Below are 23,087 nucleotides of genomic sequence, written 5' to 3'. Positions count from 1 at the left end.
ATCCCTAGAGTTCCATACTATGTTGTAAGTTTGTCACAGTGGTGTTTTTTCTTCATAATGAAATACATTATTTATAGAAAGCAAAGAGAGAGAGAGAGAGATGTTTGCCCAATGAAGACCAAGAGGTCATGGGTTCAACCCCTACATTCCACAATGGTGTCTAGTAAATTAAGGGATATTTATGGAGTAATAGAGAGGTGAGAAAATTGGGTCTCAATCCCTAGACATAGTCTATGCTAGTAGTGTTAACAACTTACCACTAAGGTAAGCTAATTACAATAATAATAATAGAGAAGAGAGAATTATTGTAAATAGCAAGCTTGGCATTCATGGGCCTCTTATGTCCTCGATAATTGTAGGATGGATGCTCTCATGTAGCTAATTACAATAATAAAAACTGAGAAGAGAGAATTATTGGTAATAGCAAGCTTGGCATTCATGGGCCTCTTATCTCCTCGATAATTGTAGGATGGATGCTCTCACATGATAAGCTTCCTATAATATTATCCATTCTAGGATCATGAGTCATATCATGTGATCATGAACACATTATGTACACCTACATCCATCCATAAGAAAGGATACAATGATGGGATGATGAGGGTCCTCACTCCCTCCATCAAGATCTCTTATAGCATCCATGTGGTGATACTCGCCACATTTGTCATCAAGATATTGTGCTTAGCCACACATCTTACGTGTGAACACTCACTCGTTGCAAAGCATGTGTTATAAAGTCTAGCTTTACTAGACCTGTAAGGTTATTATTCATAGTTTTGAATGAGTGGATACTATACGAAATTTCACTAACTTTTCCATTATGATTGATTGATTCAACGATTCTATCTAAGAACACATAAAATGTAGAATAGAAACTAACACTCCATGTATTTTGGGGTGCTTTATCAATGTATAATTATCCCCCGTCAACCTTATGCACACACACGCACTCTCTCTCTCTCTCTCTCTCTCTTTGGAAACACACAATTATATTAATAAATTTGTTTGAAAAACACTAGAATGACAAAAAAGCTTATTGGTGTCATTGTTACATGGTTTTAGGTTTGAGACATGCTAAATCACATTCAATAAGGAAGAGGAACACTCCATCAAGGAAGAATTTCAAATTGCTTCAACATGCCTTCGAGATCGTGGCTCCATTTTGGTTGATGAGCAATGGGAAACAATTAAAATCTCACACACTCACACATTTGCAACATCATAAACACTCACGTCATGTAGTTGATATCAAGAAATCGAAAAAGAAAACAACATATAGCTTAGGCTTTAGTTCTTGAAATGGAGGGATATAAAGAAGAGGGAAAAAATGGCTCTTCGTCCTCAAGGACCAAGGGCTCATGAATGCTTTATCTTAAAAGTTTGTAACAACTAGAAAGATAAACAAAAAAACCCTAAATATAAGGTTTATATAGAAAGAAGGGGACGATATTACACTCTTACAATTTGACCCATGATTGTACCCACCAAATCATATCTCACTTCAAGTGATTGACATATATGTCAAGAGTCAAAAACTAAATCTTATACTCTCAAAATATGTACCCATGTTACTTTTGTCCTATATTCATACTTATCTATCCTATACTTTTGCGGATTTACATTATTGAACGTAGAAGTCCTACTTATTTGAAATTACACGTCCCTCTATTGGACAAGTAAAAAAGTCCCTCTAAATTGTCGATCACTAGAGATTTGCTTACGACATTGACTCCTATTTGTAGGAAGACCACAATCAAGAAGAACTATATCTTTAGGAACCATTCACAGGGATCGCCCTTGGGGTACCATAGACCATCATCAACACTCATCTAGAGGTCATGAGGCTAGTTAGTTGACGATCGTGTGTTTGTGTCTCTACTCGATGGAAACTAAATCTGAATCTCTAGAGTAGTATCGTTTAACAAGAAAACTTTCACTTGAGCATAACCTTCGTGACCACGTAAAGCAAAGCCAAGTGGTCTACATTGTCGTGAAGATGTGCAACAATGATGAGAAAACCGAGGAAAAAGGGGCAAAATGGTTATGTTTATTGTTAACGTTCGCCCATGTTCGCCATTGTGAATCTGAGAGCTCACCATTCGTGTGCCGAAATGCTCAGGTTGTCATAAGGAGAGCGTCTCGAGTGCAGGCGTGTGAGAGTCGTGCTCTTCATCGAACCCTTCCATCACCACGTTTCATTTTCCTCACATATTCGTACTTGTTGTCGTGTCAAGTCCGGCCAAGTGCCATTGTTGTAACTTGATCTATGAACCGTGATTAAAGGAACATTTCCTTGTATTGTTGTCTATTTTATTCTTCAAGACCAAAAATAGACAACAATACAAGGAAATGTTCCTAGATGTAATTTTGGAATCAAATTGTAACAAATTTATGTTTGTAATAAATCGATTGATATAATAATGGTTTTCTGAAACCAGTTGCTCCTTAACTAGATCGTTTGTTACAAAAAACATTAATTGTTATTTGTCCAAAAAAATACACGATGTAACTTTTGGATTAAGCCCCAAATTTTGTGAATTTTAAACTTTATAAAATGTTGGATTTTTAAGCATTTCCATCACAATTTTGAGAAGTTGTGATACTGGTATCATTGTGTTTTGTGAAATGGCTCATTAAACCCCAAAATCAGACAAAATATTCCTTATCCTTCCATTTGTGTGTGATCCTTCCACTTGTGAACATGGATGTGTTCTTGTTTTCACATTGTCTCTTTTCGATTAGTGTTGGTGTTGTGCGGGAGGAGCAACAACTGTCAAGCTTCCAAAGTTCGACGAAGGGAGGCCCAGTGTACTAGGTGTAAAAGAATACGTGTGCGGAAACGTAAGCGGTAGACACAGAGTACACTGTTGGTTATTCGGAAACTTGAGAGTTAGGTAAACACAAAGAATGGATAGATAGTGAGGAAGAGAGGAGAGACAAAGAGACCAAACAACAACCACCTTCTATTACAAAATGTTCTTTGTATATACATATAGTGTGCTCAATGAGCACTTTTTATATTATCCCTGACAAGTGGACGGACACAAGTACTACCAGTAATTTAATGCTCATGAATGATCCTGACACTAACAACCTATAATATTCCTATTACTAAAATAGGAATATAGACCCATAACGGCTAGTCGATTCGGTTTACCAACCAATTCGGCTTTCGGCTTATTCTGCCGGTTCGGGCCTAACTGATCGGTCTCCAACCGATTTGACTCTCGGCCTCTTCAGCCAATTCGGCCCATGTTGAGCTTGTCTCTCAACACTACCCCTCACTATCACGACATTGGTTCCCCTCAACCCGTCAACTCCTCCGTATCGGCGTCAGCTTTGGCTACCTCCTTGTCTGCTTGGCCTTAATGTGATTCGGTTCTTTTGAATCGGCTATCTCCGATTCGTTCCCACTCTTGTTCAAATTGGTTGTCTCCAATTCCTCCTCCTTTAGGCCCTTCACCACATCTGACCATGTCCTGGTCCTAGCCTTTATCTCTAGGTTGGCTCTGCCCTTCCTGGCTCAGCCACTTGCCTTGCCTTTCTCGGCTCAATCTCCCCCTTGTTTGGATGGATTTGGCTTTGACTCATTCTTTCGACCGCTCCCCCTACATCCAGATAGTCTCCACTTAGTCGATATTCTTCCATCTGTCCACAAGTCGTCGACTTCTTTAGCCGATCCGAACGTTCCGACTTCTTAAGTCATTCTGAAATCAAATTATTCATCTGATTCGGTTTTTTTACTTCATCTTTCCTCCTTCCTCCCTCTCGTTCTCTTTCTCGTGCCTCCCCCTCAAGTTCAGCATGTCGAGGTGCTATATGCTAAACTGGCTCGAAAAATGCCACAACTTTTCTAGGCCGAGAGGTTTGGTGAAGATATCGGCGACCTGGTGATTCGTCGAAACATATACAAGTTCCACTTCACCGGAGAGGACTCGCTCTCGGACAAAATGATAGTGCACCTCGATGTGCTTTCTCTAGGCGTGGAAGACAGGGTTCTTAGCTAGCTGGATGTTGCGAGGTTGTCACAATAGTGTTGGGAATTCGGTCCCTCTGGATGAGAACCGGAAACCGGATCGGATAGATCCGGTGTGAACCGGATCCAGGGACATATCTGTAAATATGTTTCTAGTGTGCCTGTCATAGCATATTTGTAAATAGTCCTAAAGTCGTATAAGTATGAATACGAGTTAGGTCAATCACTTCATAGTGTGGGTTTTTGTCATTATTGTACTATAGACATAGAGAGAACTTGAGAGAGAGAGTGTGTGTGTGAGATACAGAAAGGTTTTCTGTTGTAACCGTCGGTTGGCGAAGCCAGATCTCGAGGTCGTTGCTTCTGAGTCTTGCATTGTATCCTCTTCTTATAGTGATAGTTGGAGTCTATGGACTCCCGTGGTTTTTTCTCCTATTAGGGTTTTCCACGTTAACATCCTGTGTCTGGCTTATTTGTATTTCCTATATTCTTCCATTGAGTGATTAAGACTCGGTTGTGGACGAGCTCTATTCCGCACAATTTGGTATCAAAGCAAAAGTTCTAAACCTTGAAAAAAATGGAAGAGTCATTCGGAATCATGTTCAAGCTCACCGGCTCCAACTATCCAGTATGGAAGTTGAAGATGAGGGACATGCTTGTGGTCAAAGACCTCTGGCTGCCGATACAGTTCGGGGACAAGAAACCGGACAAGATCAATGCCACGACGTGGGAGGTGATACATATGAAGACGATGACATACATTAGATGCTTCATCGACATGAGCCTGTACAATAACTTTAATGAAGAAAGTAAGGCTCATGTGCTCTAGGAGAAAATCGGTACCATGCTAGAGAGTAAAAATGTCGTAAATCGGGTTTCGGTATTCCGGAAGTTAGTGAGACTCCGGTACCAAGACGGATCCAACATGGCGGAGCACATGAATGCATTCCAGGGGCTCAGAAGTCAAACAACCTCGTTGGAAGTACCTTTAGCCGACGAAGTACTTGCATTGTTGTTGCTCGGTTCTCTCCCTAATAGTTGGGAGACACTAGTTGTCACTTTGGGCAACACCAGGTCGGAAGGAAAACTGTTGTCCCTAGCAAGGGTAAAATCAAGCTTGCTGGATGAAGAAGCTCGTCGAAAGGGCCGGGAGTCCGGAACCGATCCGAAGGCCTTGGTTACGGAAGACGACCATAACCGGGGAAGAGGCTGGAATCGGAATCCCCAGAACCGGAACAAATTGGGGATGAGGTCGAAGTCAAGGGGGAGGCCCACTTGCTTTTATTGCGGAAAACCGGGGCACTTCTAGAAGAATTGTCGGCACTTCTGGAAGGAGAAAGGAACCGACAATGTTGACTCGAAGAAGGGTTCAAACCGGAGAAGTTCGGATTGGAAATGAATGTCGGCGATCGTGACAAGTGAAGAAGAATTGCCACTAATCACCGAGGAGAGTGAACTGCATCTTGTCAGCGACGAAACAACATGGGTGGTCGACTCCGGCGTGTCATTCCATCTGACCCCCAACCAGAAGTGCTTCTCATCGTATAAAGCAGGAGATCACGATTTTGTCCGGATGGGAAATGAAGGTGCATGCTAAATTGTCGACATAGGAGATGTGTGGTTGACAACGTCAACTGGGTGCAAGTTGCTATTGAAGGACGCATGACAAGTTCCGAAGGTTCGGTTGAACCTAATATCAGCTTGTTGGCTAGATGATGAAGGCTACACGGGTAGCATCCGGAATGGAGCCATGAAGTTTTGCAAAGGGAGCCTGATCGTTGCTCGAGCCCGGAAGATCAACTCATTGTACTTGATGCATTCCTGGATTTTCCGGCAGGAAGTGAACGTAGCATCCGAAAATGCCAGTGAGCTATAGCACAAAAGGTTGTGCCACATGAGCCAGAAGGGGATGCGAAGACTTGCCGAAGACAACCTCATTTCGGAGGTGAAAGACGTGTAGCTTGAGAAGTGCACCGATTGTTTGGCCGGCAAGCAAAACCGAACCTCCTTTCGAACAAGACCACTGATGAGATTGAATGCACCGCTGGAGCTTGTGCCTACCAATGTATGTCAAGTGGACATGAAGTCACATGCCGGATTGTAGTACTTCGTGACGTTCGTAGACGACCACATCTAGAAGTTGTGGGTCTCACCGCTGAAGATGAAGGACCAAGTATTATCCGTCTTCAAGGATTTCCACCCGAGAGTGGAAAGAGAAACTGGCTGGAAGCTGAAGGCGGTTCGAGCGGACAAGGAAGGAGAATACAGGGGGAAATTCGAGGAGTACTACCGGTTGAAGGGGATCCGGCTTGAATTCACCATGCCAAAGACACCAGAGCTGAACAGACTGGCCGAAAGGATGAACCAGACTATGATGGAGCTAGTCTAGAGCATGCTAGCACATGCAAAGTTATCAAAGACGTTTTGGGCTGAGTTGCTGATGACAACGACCTATGTGATAAACAGATCACCCTCAGCGCCCTTCAATGGAGACACACCATAGAGAGTATGGACCAGTAAATATGTGTCTTACGGGCATCTGAAGGTGTTCAACTATCTCTCTTATGTGCATGTTGCAAAGGACAAGATAGCAAAGTTGGATCCGAAGTCCCAGTCATGCATATTCCTTGGATACGACAATGATGAGTTCGGCTACCGGGTATGGGACTTGGTCGACGAGAAAGTATTTCGGAATTGAGACAATGGAAGACAAGAACATTGCCGACTGGGAGTCGGGGAAGAAGATAATAGACTCCAGGTCGACCGACAAAGATCGGTTGGAAGATGCTAGGACACATCCGGTCGAAAGCCGGATGTCAGACGAGGACCATGATGAACCGGTCGGATTCGAACAAAGACCCAAACTGACCAAAGTAGAATTGGACACCGGAACTGAACAAGACCTCGAATCAAATTTGGATGAAGAGCAAGCGGAGGAACCGGTGATCGAGAACCAAGGACAGAGATATCCTCTAAGAGAGAGAATGTTGGCATAAAAGGCTGACTCCCTCCACTTTGTATTCTATAGTTAGGGCTTAGTATATATGCAATAACGTAACGTTGTAAAGAACAATCTTCTTGATTGTGTATCGGATATTGAGTCTCTGAGAGAGAGAGAGAGAGAGAGAGAGAGAGAGAGAGAGAACGTAATAGAACTTCCATTTAAGCTTCAAACTGTGTATATCTTTGCTTCTCTTTCTGTGTTGTTTTCTAAGTACGAACTGAGACAGATCCTCATACATTTCCGCATACACTTCCGCTTCAACTGGTATCAGTGCGATCTGCTGCTCGGCGGCAACAGACAACAGAAAAGGCTGAAAGAAAAGACCAGGTTAGTAAATCTCACTTCCAAAAGAATCATGGCATCAACATCCGGTATAGGAGTTGAGATCCGAAAATTCAACGGCAAAAACTTTGCCCTATGGAAGGAGATGATGCAGGACGTACTGATTATTTGAAGACAGGTCGAGGCCATTCGACACTCTGAAAAGCATGCTTCAATGTCAGTCGATGAGTGGAGATCAATGTCAGAACATGACAATCAATGGTCGAAATTGCACGCTCCACCATTCGAATGCACCTAGCCGAAAACGTCTACTTCATCATGGCAAAAGAGACGACTGTTGGGAAGTCGGTCCCTTCGGATGGGATCCGGTTATGAATGAAGAGGACCCGGTCAGAACCGGAAGAGAAGACATATTTGTAAATATGTTTTGAGTAAGCCTATTGAGGCTATATTTGTAAATAGCCCTATGTTCACATAAGTATAAATATGACTTAGGGTATCACTTAAAAAAGGTTGTTGTTATATTGTTGTATGAATGTTGTAGAGAGAGAGAGAGAGAGAAGAGATACAGAGCGATACTCTGTTGTAACCGTTGCTCGGTGAAAAAAACAGAGCTCGAGGTCGTTAGGTCATGGCTTCCGAGTCTCTAATTGTACCTTTATCATATAGTGATAATTTGGAGTATGTGGGCTCCCGTGGTTTTTCCCTATTAGGGTTTTCCATGTAAACATCCCGAGTACTCTCTATTGCTTGTGTGTGTACGTGCGTTCACTCTCTATTTCCCATTTCTGTGTTTCATTCTCATTGAAGTGATTCATTACTCGGTTGAGGCCGAGCAATATTCCACGCAATTCTCTTCAATGACAACATTCTCACTATGGGAGAAGTTACAAACCGTGTATGAGAAGAAGTCCTCATCTTCGAAACTAATTTTGATCAAACAACTTTTCAACATAAAGATGAGAGAAACCGATCCGCTGTGTTGTCAGAACACTCCTCACAAGGGATCAACTTCGAAGAAGAAGTGAAAGCCCTTGCCCTCCTATCGAGCTTGCCGGCGAGTGGGGAGGTATTCTGCATGACATACGCCAATAGTCGACCGATCCTAAATCTGGATGAGACAATCGGCCAAGTCCTCACCGAGGACATTCAGCGAAAATCGATGGGACTTACCATCAATGAATCGGCAGAAGCCCGTCACTCGATTGAGTCGTTCGACCTACAGAGTTGTACGAGAGAACAAGCCGAGACATAACTAGTCGGAATACCAACCGATCAAAAACGAGGGGAGACCGACAACGGTCAAAGTCGAGAATGGGCCGATCAAGCGAATTCTGCACACACTGCAGAAACGCTGGCCACAATGTTTCCGATTGCTGGTCAATCAAGAGGAAAGAGAATGGTCACTAATCTGAGCGAAATCGAGGTAGACCCGATTCACACTACTCTCTAGCTGGCAACCAAATCAACGTTGTCGACTCTCCATCAAGAGAAATTCTCTCCTTAGAGGACTCCATGATCGGGGAAGTCCCAGTGCACAAGAAGCACACACGTAGTTACTGGATTCCGGTGCCACATTTCATGCGATCCCAAACATAGAATGGTTTTTGAACTATTCGGTTGACACCAACAACACAGTCCGACTGGGAAATGGGCAGGAGTGCAAAATCGCAGGGACAGGAAAGGTACCCATATGATTGCCCAATGGCAACATGATCACCCTGCACCAAGTCAGGCACGTACCCGATCTAAAAAGGAGTCTGGTCTCCATCGGCATGCTAGCCAAAGACGGGTACTGAACGACTCTAAGTGAGTTGATATGGATGATTAGCCGGGGAAATCTCAGAATTGGGAGTGGACACAAGTACAACAACCTATACCTGCTAATGGCAATCAATCTAGAAGAGGCCGTGAACGTAGCTCAAAAAGACCGATCCAAACTTATGGCATGGCCAACTCGGTTACATGTCTAAAGCCGGACTTGATCGGCTGATGGCGGTAGGCTACATCCCGAAACTCCAAGCAAAGACAGATTTCTGTGAGCATTGTCGATATGGGAAATAGACCCGAAGTCCGCACTCTCTCCACTACGAGACAATACGACATCCCCTAGAGCTCGTGCACACAGATATATGTGGGCCCATGCCAGAGCGATCACTAGGAGGCTCCCGGTACTTCATCACCTTTGTAGATGACTGTACACAGAAGGTCTGGGCCTACTCCATTAGGTCCAAAGACGAAGTGCTTGAGGTCTTCACTCGGTAGATATCTAAAGTGGAGAACCGGTCGGGATACAGAGTGAAGACACTACGATCCGACAACAGAGGCGAATATACCTCCAGAGCCTTTAAGCAGTACTTGTCCAACAAAGGGATCCGACATCAAAAGATCGTTCCTTACACACCCATGAAAAATGGAGTGGTAGAACGGATCAACCGAACGATCTAGGAGAGGGTGACGGCAATGTTCCAGTAAGCTGGACTAAAGCTGGAATTCTTGGCCGAGGCATTACAAATGGCAATATACCTGATAAATCTGGTGCCGTCAAGAGCAATCAGGCTCAAAGTTTCCCATGCACTATGGTCTAGCAAATAGCTGACCTACGATAGGCTCTGTATATTTGGATGCGAAGCCTACACGTTCATCCCCAGGGATAAAAGGACAAAATTGGCACCCCATGCAATGAAATGCGTATTTCTCAGTTATGGAATTGATGGGGAATTTGGCTACATGCTATGGGACCTTGAGAACCAGAAATTGATCCGGAGTAGTGACGTAGTCTTCAATGAAGACTCTATCTTCTCTCAGCGGAACCAATAGAGAATAGTTGGTAAGAAGGTATCCTTCGAAGACGACAAAGTTGTCATAGAAGAACCGATCCATCAAGCCGAATCAGAGATTCGACAAACAGTTGAACTCAAACAAGCCGACAACATACCTATCGACTCCGAATCGGTAGGAACTCCACTAATCAAACTCGAAGACAAAACCATCAAAGACAAAGCCAATTCGACAAGAGTCAAAGCTGGAAAAGTCAACAAGATGCGAGTAGGAAACAGAACCGAGTCGACAAAGTCCATAGGGGAGAACAACGTGACACCACCGAAATCCAGACATGGGGGCGAGTCACCTAACAAGACTCCTGACACAAATGGTTCAACAAATATCGATCGCCCAACCGAGTCGATCGAAGAATCTGAACCACTTATCTCGGCACCCATGAGATCTGGACGAGCTCGAAGGCCAACAGAGTTTTTTCAACCGGGCCTCGACTATGTGAACTACATCGATGTAGGCGAACCAAACACTTATGAAGAAGCCATGGCCGCAACGGACGCCAACACATGGCTGCAAGCCATGAGATCCGAAATGGACTTGATTCACAAGAATTAGACATGGGAGCTGGTCAAACTACCAGGTGGAAGGAAGCCGCTACCTTGCAAATGGGTTTTTCGATACAAATATGTATCCGACTCAGCAAAACCGAAGTACAAATCTCAACTTGTCGCGAAGGGATTCAAACAAGAATACAGGGTCATCTACGACGAGATATTCTCACCAGTAGTCAAGATGACCACCCTCCGACTCTTACTAGTAGTTGTGGCAACAGAAGACCTAGAGCTAGAGCAACTGGATGTAAAGACAATATTCCTACACGGAGATCTGGAAGAAGACATCTACATGTCTCAACCGGCAGGCTTCACGGCGATCGGGGAGGATAGTCACCTGGTATGTCGGTTAAACAAAAGTCTATATGGCTTGAAACAAGCACCGAGGATGTGGTACCAGAAGTTTGACTCCTACATCAGGCAACTTGGATACCACCGATCCGACTTTGACCCATGCATGTATATTCGGCAACTAGCCAACGAGTCTATGATTTATCTGATCCTATATGTCAACGATATGTTGATTGTGGGAAGCAATCAAGCAGAGATCGGAAAGCTGAAGCGAAGCCTTCACGACAAGTTCGCGATGAAGGAGCTCGGACAAGCAAGTCACATACTGGGCATGAGGATCGAGCGAAATCGGATGACCAAGACTCTCTAACTCTCCCAGTCCAACTATATCCGGAAGGTGCTGAAGCGCTTCAATATGGAGAATGCGAAGCCAAAACCAACACCGCTTCCGACGTCGATACTACTATCGAACAGAGACTCTCCTTCAATGGACAAGGAGAGAGAGCTTAATTAATGGAAAGATGCCCTACGCATTAGCCGTAGAAAATATCATGTACGCAATGGTGGCAACCCGACCCGACCTAGCCTATGTTGTAGGGGTGGTTAGCCGGTATATGTCAAACCCAGGACGGAAGCATTGGGAGGCCATCAAGCACATCTTCAGGTACCTGAGGGGGACCGAAGATACACAACTGACTTTCGGCTTGACAACCTCAACCAAAGTTGAAGGCTACACCAATTCCGACTATGCTGGAAATACAGATAATTAGAAATTGACATCAGGCTACATCTTCACCTATGGTGGTGGTGCAATATCATGGAGGTCGAAACTTCAAGAGTGCACGGCTCTGTCTACCACAGAAGCTGAGTACATAGCGGCATCGGAAGCAGTAAAGGAAGCGATCTGGTTGCACTGACTGTCTGTTGACTTCTTAGATACAAGCAGAAATGATCGGCTATCGCCAACCATCCATTGCAACTCACAGAGTGCAATACACCTCATCAACAATCCCGTCTACCATGCAAAGACGAAGCATATTGAGGTGTGGTATCATCACATCCGCGAGCTCATAACTGAGAAGAAGCTCGATGTTCGGAAGATCGACACCGAGGTGAACATCGCCGATTTCCTGACAAAGCCACTCCCAAATCAACGCTTCGGAGCACTAAGGACAAAGATGGGACTACGACAAGCAATCGAGCAGAAGAAAGTCGAACGAGGAGTAGAAGGTAAGAGTCAACCGAATCAATCATGATAATGAGCCATGCTAGTCTCAACACAGGACCTCACCTATGCCGACTTGACTATATGCCAACTGACTTATAACATAAATCTAGATTAGCGTTGTAATCTAAGTTTATGGGGGAGACAACCCCAAACACATGTACATGTAGGAAAGAGTAGTCCTTTTACGGGGGAGTTTGTTGGCATAAAAGGCCGACTCCCTCCACTTTGTATTCTATAGTTAGGGCTTAGTATATAAGCAATAACCTAATGTTGTAAAGAACAATCTTCTTGATTGTGTATCGGATATCGAGTCTCTGAGAGAGAGAGAGAGAGAGAGAATGTAATAGAGCTTCCATTAAAGCTTCAAACCGTGTATATCTTTGCTTCTCTTTCTATGTTGTTTTCTGAGTACGAACTGAGACAGATCCTCATACGTTTCCGCATACACTTCCGCTTCAGAGAAGCCCCCCACCCCCCACCCCACCCCCCCGGAGATTTCCGGATACAAAGCATGTGCTACTGACCAACGAGCGGGAGCCAGAAAGCTACGAGGAAGCAAAGAAAGACACTCACAGCCACGGGTGGTTAAGTACCATGCAAGACGAGATGGATTCACTGCATGAGAACCACACATATGAATTGACAGAGCTGCCGAAAGGAAAGAGAGTGCTCCGGAACAAGTGGGTATACAAGCTGAAACCGGGAGATGTCGGAAATCCACCAGGCTACAAAGTTCGGATCGTGGTGAAGGGCTTCCAACAAAAGAAAGGAGCGGATTTCGATGAGATCTTTGCTCCGGTAGTCAAGGTGACGTCCATCCAGACTGTGTTGAGCATTGCGGCAAGCATGGACCTCGAGGTCGAGCAACTAAATGTCAAGATGGCCTTCCTGCACGGTGACCTCGAAGAAGAGATCTACATGCAACAAGCAAAGGGATTTATCAAGAAAGGGAAGGAGCACTTGGTATGCCGATTGAAGAAGAGCTTATATGGACTGAAGCAAGCTCCCCGGCAATGGTACCGAAAGTTCGACTCCTTCATAACCAACCAGGGATACCACAAGATTCAAGTTAATCACTGTGTATTTGTGAAGAATTTCAACAGAGGAAACTTCCTGATACTATTGTTGTACATACTAGACGATATGTTGATCGTCGGACCGGACTAGATCAAAATCGGAAATCTAAAGAAGGCCTTGAACCGGACCTTCTCAATGAAAGATATGGGTTAGGCAAGACAGATATTGGGGATGCACATAGTCTAGGACCGGACGAAGAAGCTATTGTGACTGTCATAGGAGAAGTATGTGACAAAGGTGCTTCAACGATTCCAAACATGACGGATGCAAAGCCGGTCGGGTCGACACTTCCGACAAACTTCAAGCTGTCCGGAAAGCAAAGTCCGAAGTCCAAGACGGAGAAGTCAGAAATGATGAAGATACCATATGCCTCCGCCGTCGGAAGCTTGACGTACGCAATGGTGTGTACCCGGTCGGATATCGGATATGCAGTCAAAGTGGTCAGCCGCCGGTTCATGAACAATCCGGGGAGAGAACACTGGACCACGGTCAAGTGGATACTCCGGAACTTGAAAGGCACCTCGAGTATGTGCCTCCAATTCGGCTCCAAAAAACCCCAACTTGAAGGATCCATGGATTCAGATATGTCGGTTGATGCGGATACCAGTCGATCAACTTCCGGATATGTTATGACATATGTAGGGGGAGCCATATCGTGGCAGTCGAGGTTGCAGAAGTCCGTTGCACTATCGACAAGAAGCAAAGTACATGGCGGTCGTAGAAGCCAGTAAAGAGGTAATCTGGATGAAGGATCATCAAAGAGCTCGGGATCCGACAGGAGGAATTCTAGCTCTACTACGACAGTCAAAGTGCCATCCACCTTGCAAAGAACGTGGCGTACCACTCCAGGACAAAGCACATCCAATGTAGACACCACTGGCTTCGGGAGAGAGTGGAAGATCAAGAATTCGTGTTGTTGAAGATCCACACAGAGGAGAATGGGTCGGACATGCTAACCAAGGTGTTGTTAGCCGAAAAGCTGGATGCGTGCAAGAGACGGATCGGGATTAATGTTACACCTTCATCAGGATTAAAAAATTAAACATAGTGAGAAATTGCTAGCTTGACATCAACACCATAAGCCACACCTTCATTGGGATTAATGCTTTTGCAAAGCTCTTTACCATTGAAGAAATCTTGCAACAATTGTTGCACTGTAGGATTCTTCATAGATCCTCCAACAAGAACAACTTCATGGGTGCTACTCTTGTCCATCTTTGCATCTCTCAAACACTTTTCCATTGGCTCCATGCACTTCTTGAAGAGATCCATGTTAAATTCCTCAAACCTTCCACGAGTAATGGTTGAATAGAAATCAACTCCTTCAAAAATTAGTCAACTTTAATGGTGGTCTGAGCAATGGAAGAAAGGGTTCTCTTTGCCCTCTCAACTGGACAATAAGAAAGCAATTACATGAGCCCTAATTGTAGCCAAATAGGCAATCCTATATTCCTATTTACATGCCTACTAGAGGCTGAAATGAGAACATGAGATATATAATGATTAGAAGTATGTATGGGTGGCTTCAGGTTATCCTTACTAGAAGGGAAAGCTCCATTCAAAATTGATGGATATTGATAACATATTGATGCATTTTTCTACGTGAGCCGAACTCATTACCAATTATAAAATCATGGGTTGGATTAGTGAAAACTATCAACGAGGTTAGAAATCACAAAGGCAGGTTAGAAAACACAACAGAGTTGGGGACAGAGGCATGATAGAACTGAGTTAGAATGAACATTCATTGCCCCGGGTTAGACGTGACGGAGGCCGGACCAGAGCTAGGGCAGTTATGGGCGTGCACTTTTTTGTGGATAATGATCTAACGTTGGAGATCGCATGTGATTATCGAAACGCGGTCCGTGTCCGTGATTCGCTCACCTCCTCACTGGGCCTATTCATGATTTGGTAGCAAATAGAAAGGAGCCATGGGATGTGATGGGGGTATATATGTATGTACATATATGACCCCATTTCTTCCTTGAAGAAGCCTTCCTTCAGGAAGAGACATGGAGTTAAGAGCCCTGCCTCCTCCAGAACCTGCTTGCTTTGCCCATGAACAGGACTACGCACGAGTAATGGATTCACCTCCTACCTTTCTATGGCTTTGGTCGGAGACCTCTGCTTAGGACTTTGCCAGCCTCCTTTCTTAGTTTAAAACATGGACAGTTTAGCCCTACACCCACCTCCCTCCATCTTTACAGGAAGAGAGCATCCATCACCATCACCATCACCATCACCAAGGCCTCGGAAAACTGAACTCTTATGGAAGGAATTCTTCAAGGATCCCTCACAATGGCATGACTGCCGCCGACACAAACAAGTAAGTGCTCCTCCTCTTCCCCTATTCCACTAAGAAAGCATGTTGTTCATAGCCTGTGTTCCGCTATATAGGACGGAGCACCCGATTTCAAACATAAGCTTACCAGGGAGTCCCTCTGGATCAATGGTTGGAATAGCCCCAAGTGGATTCGACCCCTCATTCGGAAACTGGGGACGAATGTGTATCAAGACAAAACGGAAGAAACCTTCCAAGGAGCAGAGAGTTCAGAAAGTGATATGCTTGGCATCAAGAGTAGCAGTGTCTGGTGCCATAATCTTTGTTTAGATGAAATAAAGCCGAGGTTGGAAGGTGGTATGGAAAGTCAGCCTGGTCTTGATGACCTTATACGCATCTTACATCGATGCCGGAAAGAACGAGATATGTCATCAGCATTGCAGTTACACAAGTTGTTACATCAGTGGGGTTTAGAAAGCCATTATCCAATTGGTAACTACATCATCCCCGTGCTGGTGGAGGTGGGGTGTATGTCTTGTGCCCAGAATCTTTTCAACAAGCTCGAGTATCGGAATGAATTCTCGTGGACTTGTCTGATGACAGGATACATCAAGAGTGGAGATCCGCAATATGCACTTTTCTTGTTCCACAGACTTCAGGAAGATGAATCTGTGCAAGCGAATGGATATACTTACGTTTCTGCCTTACAGGCATGTACAAACCTCCAAGATATCGAGACAGGCAGTGAAATACACGCTGAGATTGCTCAAAATCCGGTGTTGCTAAAGGACATTTTTATTGGGAACACGTTGGTTGACATGTATGCAAAATGTGGGTCCCTTACTAAAGCGCAAGAAGTATTCAACAACCTTCCAGTTAGAGATGTGGTATCTTGGAATGCCCTGGCGTCTGGATATCTACAACAAGGAAAGGGCGAGGAAGCACTGATCTGTTTAAGAACGATGCAAAATCAGGGAGGTTTTCCTGACGCTATCTCATATATGTGTATCTTAAAATCTTGTGGCAGCATTGCGACTGCAAGTGAAGGGCAAGAAACACATGCTGAAATGATCAGGAAAGGGTTATTGGACAAAGACCCTCTCCTAGGCAACGCATTGGTATATATGTATGCGAAATGTGGCTTGCTTTTGGAAGCACAAGAAATGTTTGACAGACTTCTAACTTGTGATGTAGTTTCATGGACAACACTCATAACAGGATATGCTGACCATGGATATAGCAAAGAAGCACTCAGCTGTTTTGAACAAATGCAATCTCAAGGAGTTCATCCCAATGCCATTACTTTCATCAGTGCATTGAAGGCGTGCATGGACATTGGTGCCATCGAGAAAGGCCAAGCAATACACATGCAAGTCGATAAAGAAGGATTGTTGGAGAACCACGTCCTTGTTGGCAGCACCTTGGTTGCAATGTATTCCAAATGTGGATCGCCTACTAAAGCTCGGGAAGTATTTGACAAACTTCCGGAACGAGATGCATTTTCATGGACTGCCTTAATTGCGGGATATGAAGAAATTGGAGACTATCACCAAGCACTCAACTGTTTTCACCAAATGCAGCTAGATGGAATCTTCCCAGATGTTGTTACCTATGTTTCTATCTTAAGAACGTATGGAGCACTAGGAGCTACTGAGAAGGGGCTGGAAATACATTCTTTGATGGTAAAAAGAGGATGTTTAGAGATTGACCACATCATTGGGAATGCAGTAGTTGATTTTTATTCTAAATGTGGTGCATGTATGGATGCACAAAAAGTATTTGACAATCTTAGTATTCGTGATGTAATTTCATGGACATCACTTATTGCAGGATATGCCCAATGTGGAGAAAGCGAAGTAGTTTTCAGTACCTTTGATAGAATGATTGAACATGGTGTAGCACCAACTTTAGTGACATTTGTTATTATTATTAACGCATGCTGTCATGCAGGTCTCGTGGATAGGGGCGAGAATTACTTTAGAATGAGTAAGGATTGTGGTATTATTCCTACTCTCGAGATTTACACTTGCATGATTGATCTCTTCAGCCGTGCTGGCCAATTTGATAAAACACTAGTCATGATTAAAGAGATGCCATATCAGGCTGATCTTGCAGTGTGGCGTATTATATTGGGTGCTTGCCAAAAGTGGGGTAATGTGGAACTTGGAAGATGGGCATTTGAAAATGCAATGCATCTGGATGATAAAGAAGCAGTTGCTTATGTGTGCATGTGTAATATATATCTTGATGCTGGTATGCACGAGGATGCAGAGGAAATCATGGCAATGCAGAAACAAAAGCAACTCATGATTAGCAGTGTTGACATCAGTGAAGAATCATGAATAAAAACAGACCTTATCACATACTGAACTGTAATATTGATTATTCTTTGGTATGCTTCATTTGGAAACATAGAACATTTGTTGTACACTAATTAATCAAGCCTCAGAGTTGATCCTGGATGAGCAAGAAATGCAAGGATATCGAAATTATCAATTCCAATGTTATATATCCATAAGTTAGACTCTGGAGAAGACTGGAAGACAAGACTAAACATTTGTACTTGTTATTTCTTCATCTCTTAAAAAGGGTGACTTGTGGTGGTGTATTATTATTTATGGATGAAGAAACATGCTACATCATATGATGTGAGAGGAGGAAAGGGTAAACCGTTTATACTTTTGAAGCACCCATGATTTAACCAAGAGTCTTCTTTCTTGCTAACTGTGGATGGCGATTGATCAATGTCACTATGCATTATAAGAGAGGTCTAGCTTGGAAATCATCCATGGGATTTAAATATCCATGACATTTTGCACACTGAAAGAACTTTTTAAAATTGATGGCAGAGCGGTCTTCCGCCAAAGGAGCTAAATGCAGGATCCCACCAAAAGTGACAGAATTCAAACGTGCAGAATAAGAACTAAGTAGCATTTATAGAATTGAATTGACATAATTGAGAAGGTCACTCCCCTTGTAATTGAGCCTATAAAAGAGGTAATATGTAATGCATCTTGTAATTCTAATGCAATATCATATCATTCTAGCAATTCTCCCTTGTGTTAGTCTAATCCAATTCTCTATTTCTTTGTTTTCAACCCTGAATCTAGTGTGATTATGATTCATCATGTAGGAGACTCTCTATATTTGCTATGTACACGCTGAGAGGTGGAAAAGGATGTATGGTTGAATTTACCTAAAACTTCATTGTCCGTTTTAATATATCTGCTAGGTTCCATAAATGCTAAATTCTATCTTTGTGATGAATTGCTTCCAAAGCATGCATGTAAATTCCTCTGCTTTGGATTTTTCGGAACGATTGTGATTTGAGATAAATAAATCTTTTTAGGCAACACCTACACGTTATCTGACTCTTAGGTTTAGATGAAGCTTGGAAGTTACAACCTAAGAAAAATCGATGTGATATAGGATCTTATCGATATGGAACTTATGACCTAATGGCATCTCTCAACTATCCAATGCCTTCTCCCTAAAAGTCCAAAAGCAAATGCTTATGGTTTTGACTACCTTTCACTTAAGGCATCCTTGGTTCCACCCAATTGTTTGTTTCTTTTGTAGCTTCCAAGGTTTCTTTTTTTATATTTTCTCAGACACCACATGCTTCTTGTCTCGTTTTTCTTGTAGATTTCTTTTCGTCACTTTAGTTATATTCTGTTTGCAGCAAAAAAGACCATTTCACATGATTCATAGGGTACATATACCTGTAGTAACAATTTCCAGCTAAACAACCATAGTAATTCCCTCTTTTCGAAGAAATTTAATACAATGAAATGAATGTATTTTATGTTTTACAGTCGCAATGGTTACTTTACTACATTGCAATTTATGTATTCCAGTCCACATGTAAAGGCATTAATGCCTTTACATGTGGACTGCTATAAAGCAATGTTTTCCATGGTTTCTCTTGACAAGAGTCAAGACCACAAAGCCTACTTGATGGCATTAGTGCTTTTACATGTGGAGAACTATCCATCAATGATTGCAATGCTTTCTCAAGCTCACAAATCCTACTTTAAACCCTTTCCTTTCCAAAGCAAATGATGTACAGGATCCCAAAACTTGCAAGCATTTAGGGAATTTGTCAGGCAAAAGCTTTTGAGACGTCATTGTCTGTCAACTACTTGCTGAAAGCAAAATGTATGTAATGGCTTACATTGGGGCAGCTTATTTGGTGAGGCTCTGTGGTGGAGATGTTAATGTTGTGCGTTCAGTCCCGATATTGTTCTGCAGCAGGCGGTATAATCACCCTAAAGTGGTGAGACTTGAGCAGCAGGGGATTTAACTGTATCCTACTGTCAGACCTCGGATTAATTCCTTTTCCTGGTTTTGGTTTTGGTTTGCTTGAAGAGTTTGCTGTTCCTCACCTCCTTTTTTTTTCCTATTTGACCCCCATTTATGGTGGGATTCAGGATTAGCCTGTTGGATTGGATTGGATTGGATCAATCAATAGATGATATCCAGTATAATGTTGTTGGTGTACTCGCCACTACTACTGAAACCTGGTCAGAGTCAAATGCACTACCTAGCTACCTGGTATCCTCACGAGAATGCTTCATCTCATGCTCTTCTTTGTGTGTGGCTGCCACACTACCTGTATTGATGACCGACTGACTACTGCTACCCATCGATATGGGCGTTCCGAAGAGATAGAAATGTCGAGATCTTGTGCCTGAATGTAATAAGCTACTAGATTCAGAGTAACTCCCTTCTGCAGTTGAATGCCTGGCTCCCCGCATGCCTATTGGGGCATCACGATCCGGCTTCAATCGATTGCTAATGCTAATGTTGGCAGGGAAGATGTGGTGAGATGGTGCAGCACTTGGCATGGAAAGCCCCCCTCCTGGCTGCCATTGTTGCTGCTCGATGCCATCTCCTTCACTGACATCAAGCTGATGTTCATCATCATTCCTACTTCTAGAATATGGCTGCTGCAGATTATAGTCATGCCTCGCAGCTTTCCGTTTCGGCAGGACGAACGGAAGTGGAGGCATAGCATGGCTATGATCGATGTGGATGTTGTGCATATAATGAGGCGTGCTAGTATTTGTAACAACAACAGGAGGAGCGGAGGAGACAAGCTCCACTTGCCAAGGGTTGACTCTGGCTATGCCTTGGAGCAGATCTGGTTCATCCCATGTGACCTGCATAAAATCCGATCCATTAGTTACAGTATTGGATTTAGATGATTTGGTCCATATTATTGGACCAAAAATCCAAGAGATTTCCTGCATGTCATAGGTTCCAATCACCAAGGAAGGAGAGGGGAAATCAATCCGCTGCAGAAGTCATCAGGGAAGCACGATGATCTAACACAAATAGTCTTAAGTGGAGATCATAGTGAAGCTGCTCCTGATAAACAATCAATCATATGTTTTTACCTGCAGCCTTTTCCAAATGGAGTTTGGCCATCGCACAGGGTCGGCCTCTCCCACTTTGCAAATGGTACCCATGAACCAGCTGATACGAGAAGCATCTTCCGTCTCCACCGCCATCTTGAAGCGCAGGCCAGGGGCCCAGTTCCGCTGCAATGCCTGCGCTACCGCCTCTTCTCTCACGCAGAACTCGAACATGGTGGCTCTCGGGTAATACAGCACCTCGAACGCGTGCCCCGCCGAAGCCGCAATGGCTGCTTCCATGACAGATTCGATCGTGACACGAGGAGGCTGGCTACGTGTGGAATTCGTGGCCGAAGAAGAATTTGTCCAGCCGGCCACCTGCACCGAAGGCCGGTCCTCCACATGTAAATGCATTCCAATCTCCTCAGGAGGAGGAGGCAAGACATGGTGATGGGTGCTGCTGCTGCTGCTGCTAGTGCCCATGCCCCCCCTTGTGATGGCACTAGTAGTAGTGGTGCGGCGAACCCCGACATACACCTCTCTGGAAGCACCCTTGAGGAAGACTATGGCATCTCCAGCCACGAGCTTCTTGTGGTTCACGAAGTTGCTCCACCCCGTGGTCAGGAGATGGCGGCGGGGCGTCCCGCGGTAGATGTGCCGGAACTTCCACACCGTCCCGTGCACGTCCTTGGCGAGCACCATCTGCACGGGCGGGTCCTTGCTGTAGTTGAGGCGAGGGAAGATGGTCTCCGCGCAGTACCTCGGGACCGAGAACCCCCCCCCATTGTTAGCATCACTCTGGGTTAGGGTTTTGGCGAAGATCACCGCGCGGCTATGGTGAATCGGCCCCGTCTCCGAAGAATCGGGTGAATTATGAGAGCCATCATTGGGAAGGGAAGAGGAAGGCTGCTCTGTAGGCTGGAGGCGCATTCGGGCGTAGACCTCATCTGTTTCTGTGTCGGCTAGGTATTCGACCGAGAGGATGCGGCAATGGACCGCGCTGTGATGGATCGCGATGGAAGGGGGGATTATTAGGTCAGGCGATGGAGAGGCCGCGTGCTCCGCGTGGCCTTGCGGGAAGTAGATCACCTTGGAGCCGACTTGTGGGAGACGAACCATGGCGCCCGCGCACGCGTGCCATAGCTCAGGCTCAACATGACCCCTGCCACCATGGACGAGTGTCATCATCTTCTCATCATGCCCATAGCTCGGGCTCGGGCTTACGCTCGTGCTCGACGACATGGAATAAGAGCTAGACGATGTGGTGATGGTGATGGTGGAGCTATCAGATGATTGCTGGCAGGATTGTCCTGATCCCGATAGACCGCGATTGTCCATGATGAATCGATGAATGATGAGAGCAGATGGATCAAGCACGAGCTGCCGCCACCGGCATCATTAATAGAGAGCTCCCAGCTACAATAGCTGTGGGGAGGAGAAGAGATATCTTGAAGCACATCCAGAAGAAGGGGGGAATGCAGGAAGGCAAGTTCAATGGAATGGGGTTCCATCACATATTGTATGCATATGTATACACACATAAATATTTTAGCATTTGACTTGCTGCTGCTACCATCTAATGTATGTATGCATGTACTTAACTAGTCTCTGTCTGCCTCTCTGTCTGTCTGTCTGTCTCTGTTTTTGGTGGTTGGTTTTTAGTTGGGGGGGCCCTCCAAACTCTTTTTAGTTTTTGTGGGTTATGGTTTAGGTTTCAGTTTCAGCTCACTTTCTTTTGTTTAGGGCCTTTTTTTTTGGGTTTTTTTGGGGGGGGGGGGGGCAGAAATAGTGCAGAGCCTTTTTACTCACCATAAAGGAGGAGATTCATTCATTCCTTCTTTCTTTTGGGATGAGAGGACAAAAGTATGTATGTATGTATGTATGTATGAGACCCGGAGAGTAGATACACATTAAGTCACGGAGCATCTGTTTCCACGAACGAGAGAGTCCACGATGAGAGGACAAGAGCATATGTTTCCACGAACGAGAGAGTCCACGATGACCCGTCTCCGTCTAACCCAAGCTCCAGGCTAGACATCTGAGTCTGTAACCCTAGGCCTTGCCGAAATTCTTCGCTTACCGTCCATAATCCCCCCCTCCCAACCCCTTATGATAGAGAGATACATATGCTCTTCACGTCGAGGCCATGGTCGGGTCCCCCTGACGTATTTATATAATTGCTGCCTTTTTAAGGGTAACGAA

General features: G+C 44.4%; 2 protein-coding genes across 2 annotated transcripts; one reads left to right on the top strand and one right to left on the bottom strand.

The window, feature by feature from the left end:
- Positions 1 to 15,314: 15,314 nt before the first annotated feature.
- Positions 15,315 to 18,585, top strand: LOC147855891 (putative pentatricopeptide repeat-containing protein At3g01580). Its single transcript, XM_087329525.1, has 2 exons — positions 15,315 to 15,573; positions 15,645 to 18,585. Exons 1-2 carry the CDS (start codon positions 15,412 to 15,414, stop codon positions 17,868 to 17,870), a joined length of 2,388 nt encoding a protein of 795 aa, XP_087185651.1. The 5' UTR covers positions 15,315 to 15,411; the 3' UTR covers positions 17,871 to 18,585.
- Positions 18,586 to 19,249: 664 nt separating this feature from the next.
- On the bottom strand, positions 19,250 to 22,344 carry LOC147855890 (auxin response factor 8-like). Its single transcript, XM_087329813.1, has 2 exons — positions 20,928 to 22,344; positions 19,250 to 20,690 (listed from the first exon to the last, which is right to left on the bottom strand). Exons 1-2 carry the CDS (start codon positions 22,221 to 22,223, stop codon positions 20,076 to 20,078), a joined length of 1,911 nt encoding a protein of 636 aa, XP_087185939.1. The 5' UTR covers positions 22,224 to 22,344; the 3' UTR covers positions 19,250 to 20,075.
- Between the last annotated feature and the right edge of the window lie 743 nt (positions 22,345 to 23,087).

The sequence above is a fragment of the Azolla caroliniana genome, unplaced genomic scaffold (genome assembly GCF_043228905.1).
Source record: "Azolla caroliniana isolate FFs.n. ecotype wild unplaced genomic scaffold, voAzoCaro1.0.p SCAF_13, whole genome shotgun sequence".
Lineage (NCBI taxonomy): Eukaryota > Viridiplantae > Streptophyta > Polypodiopsida > Salviniales > Salviniaceae > Azolla > Azolla caroliniana.
Note: the sequence above shows the minus strand (reverse complement) of the source record. Positions and strands in the feature narration are given on the sequence as shown.

What these genes read in the sequence shown, in the direction of transcription:
- LOC147855890 (XM_087329813.1), bottom strand. Translation starts at nt 22,223, where the DNA reads ATGGACAATCGCGGTCTATCGGGATCAGGACAATCCTGCCAGCAATCA. An exon ending in CCATTTGGAAAAGGCTGCAG is followed by an intron (nt 20,691 to 20,927) that starts GTAAAAACATAT and finishes GATTTTATGCAG; the next exon opens with GTCACATGGGATGAACCAGA.
- LOC147855891 (XM_087329525.1), top strand. Translation starts at nt 15,412, where the DNA reads ATGGACAGTTTAGCCCTACACCCACCTCCCTCCATCTTTACAGGAAGA. An exon ending in ACTGCCGCCGACACAAACAA is followed by an intron (nt 15,574 to 15,644) that starts GTAAGTGCTCCT and finishes TCCGCTATATAG; the next exon opens with GACGGAGCACCCGATTTCAA.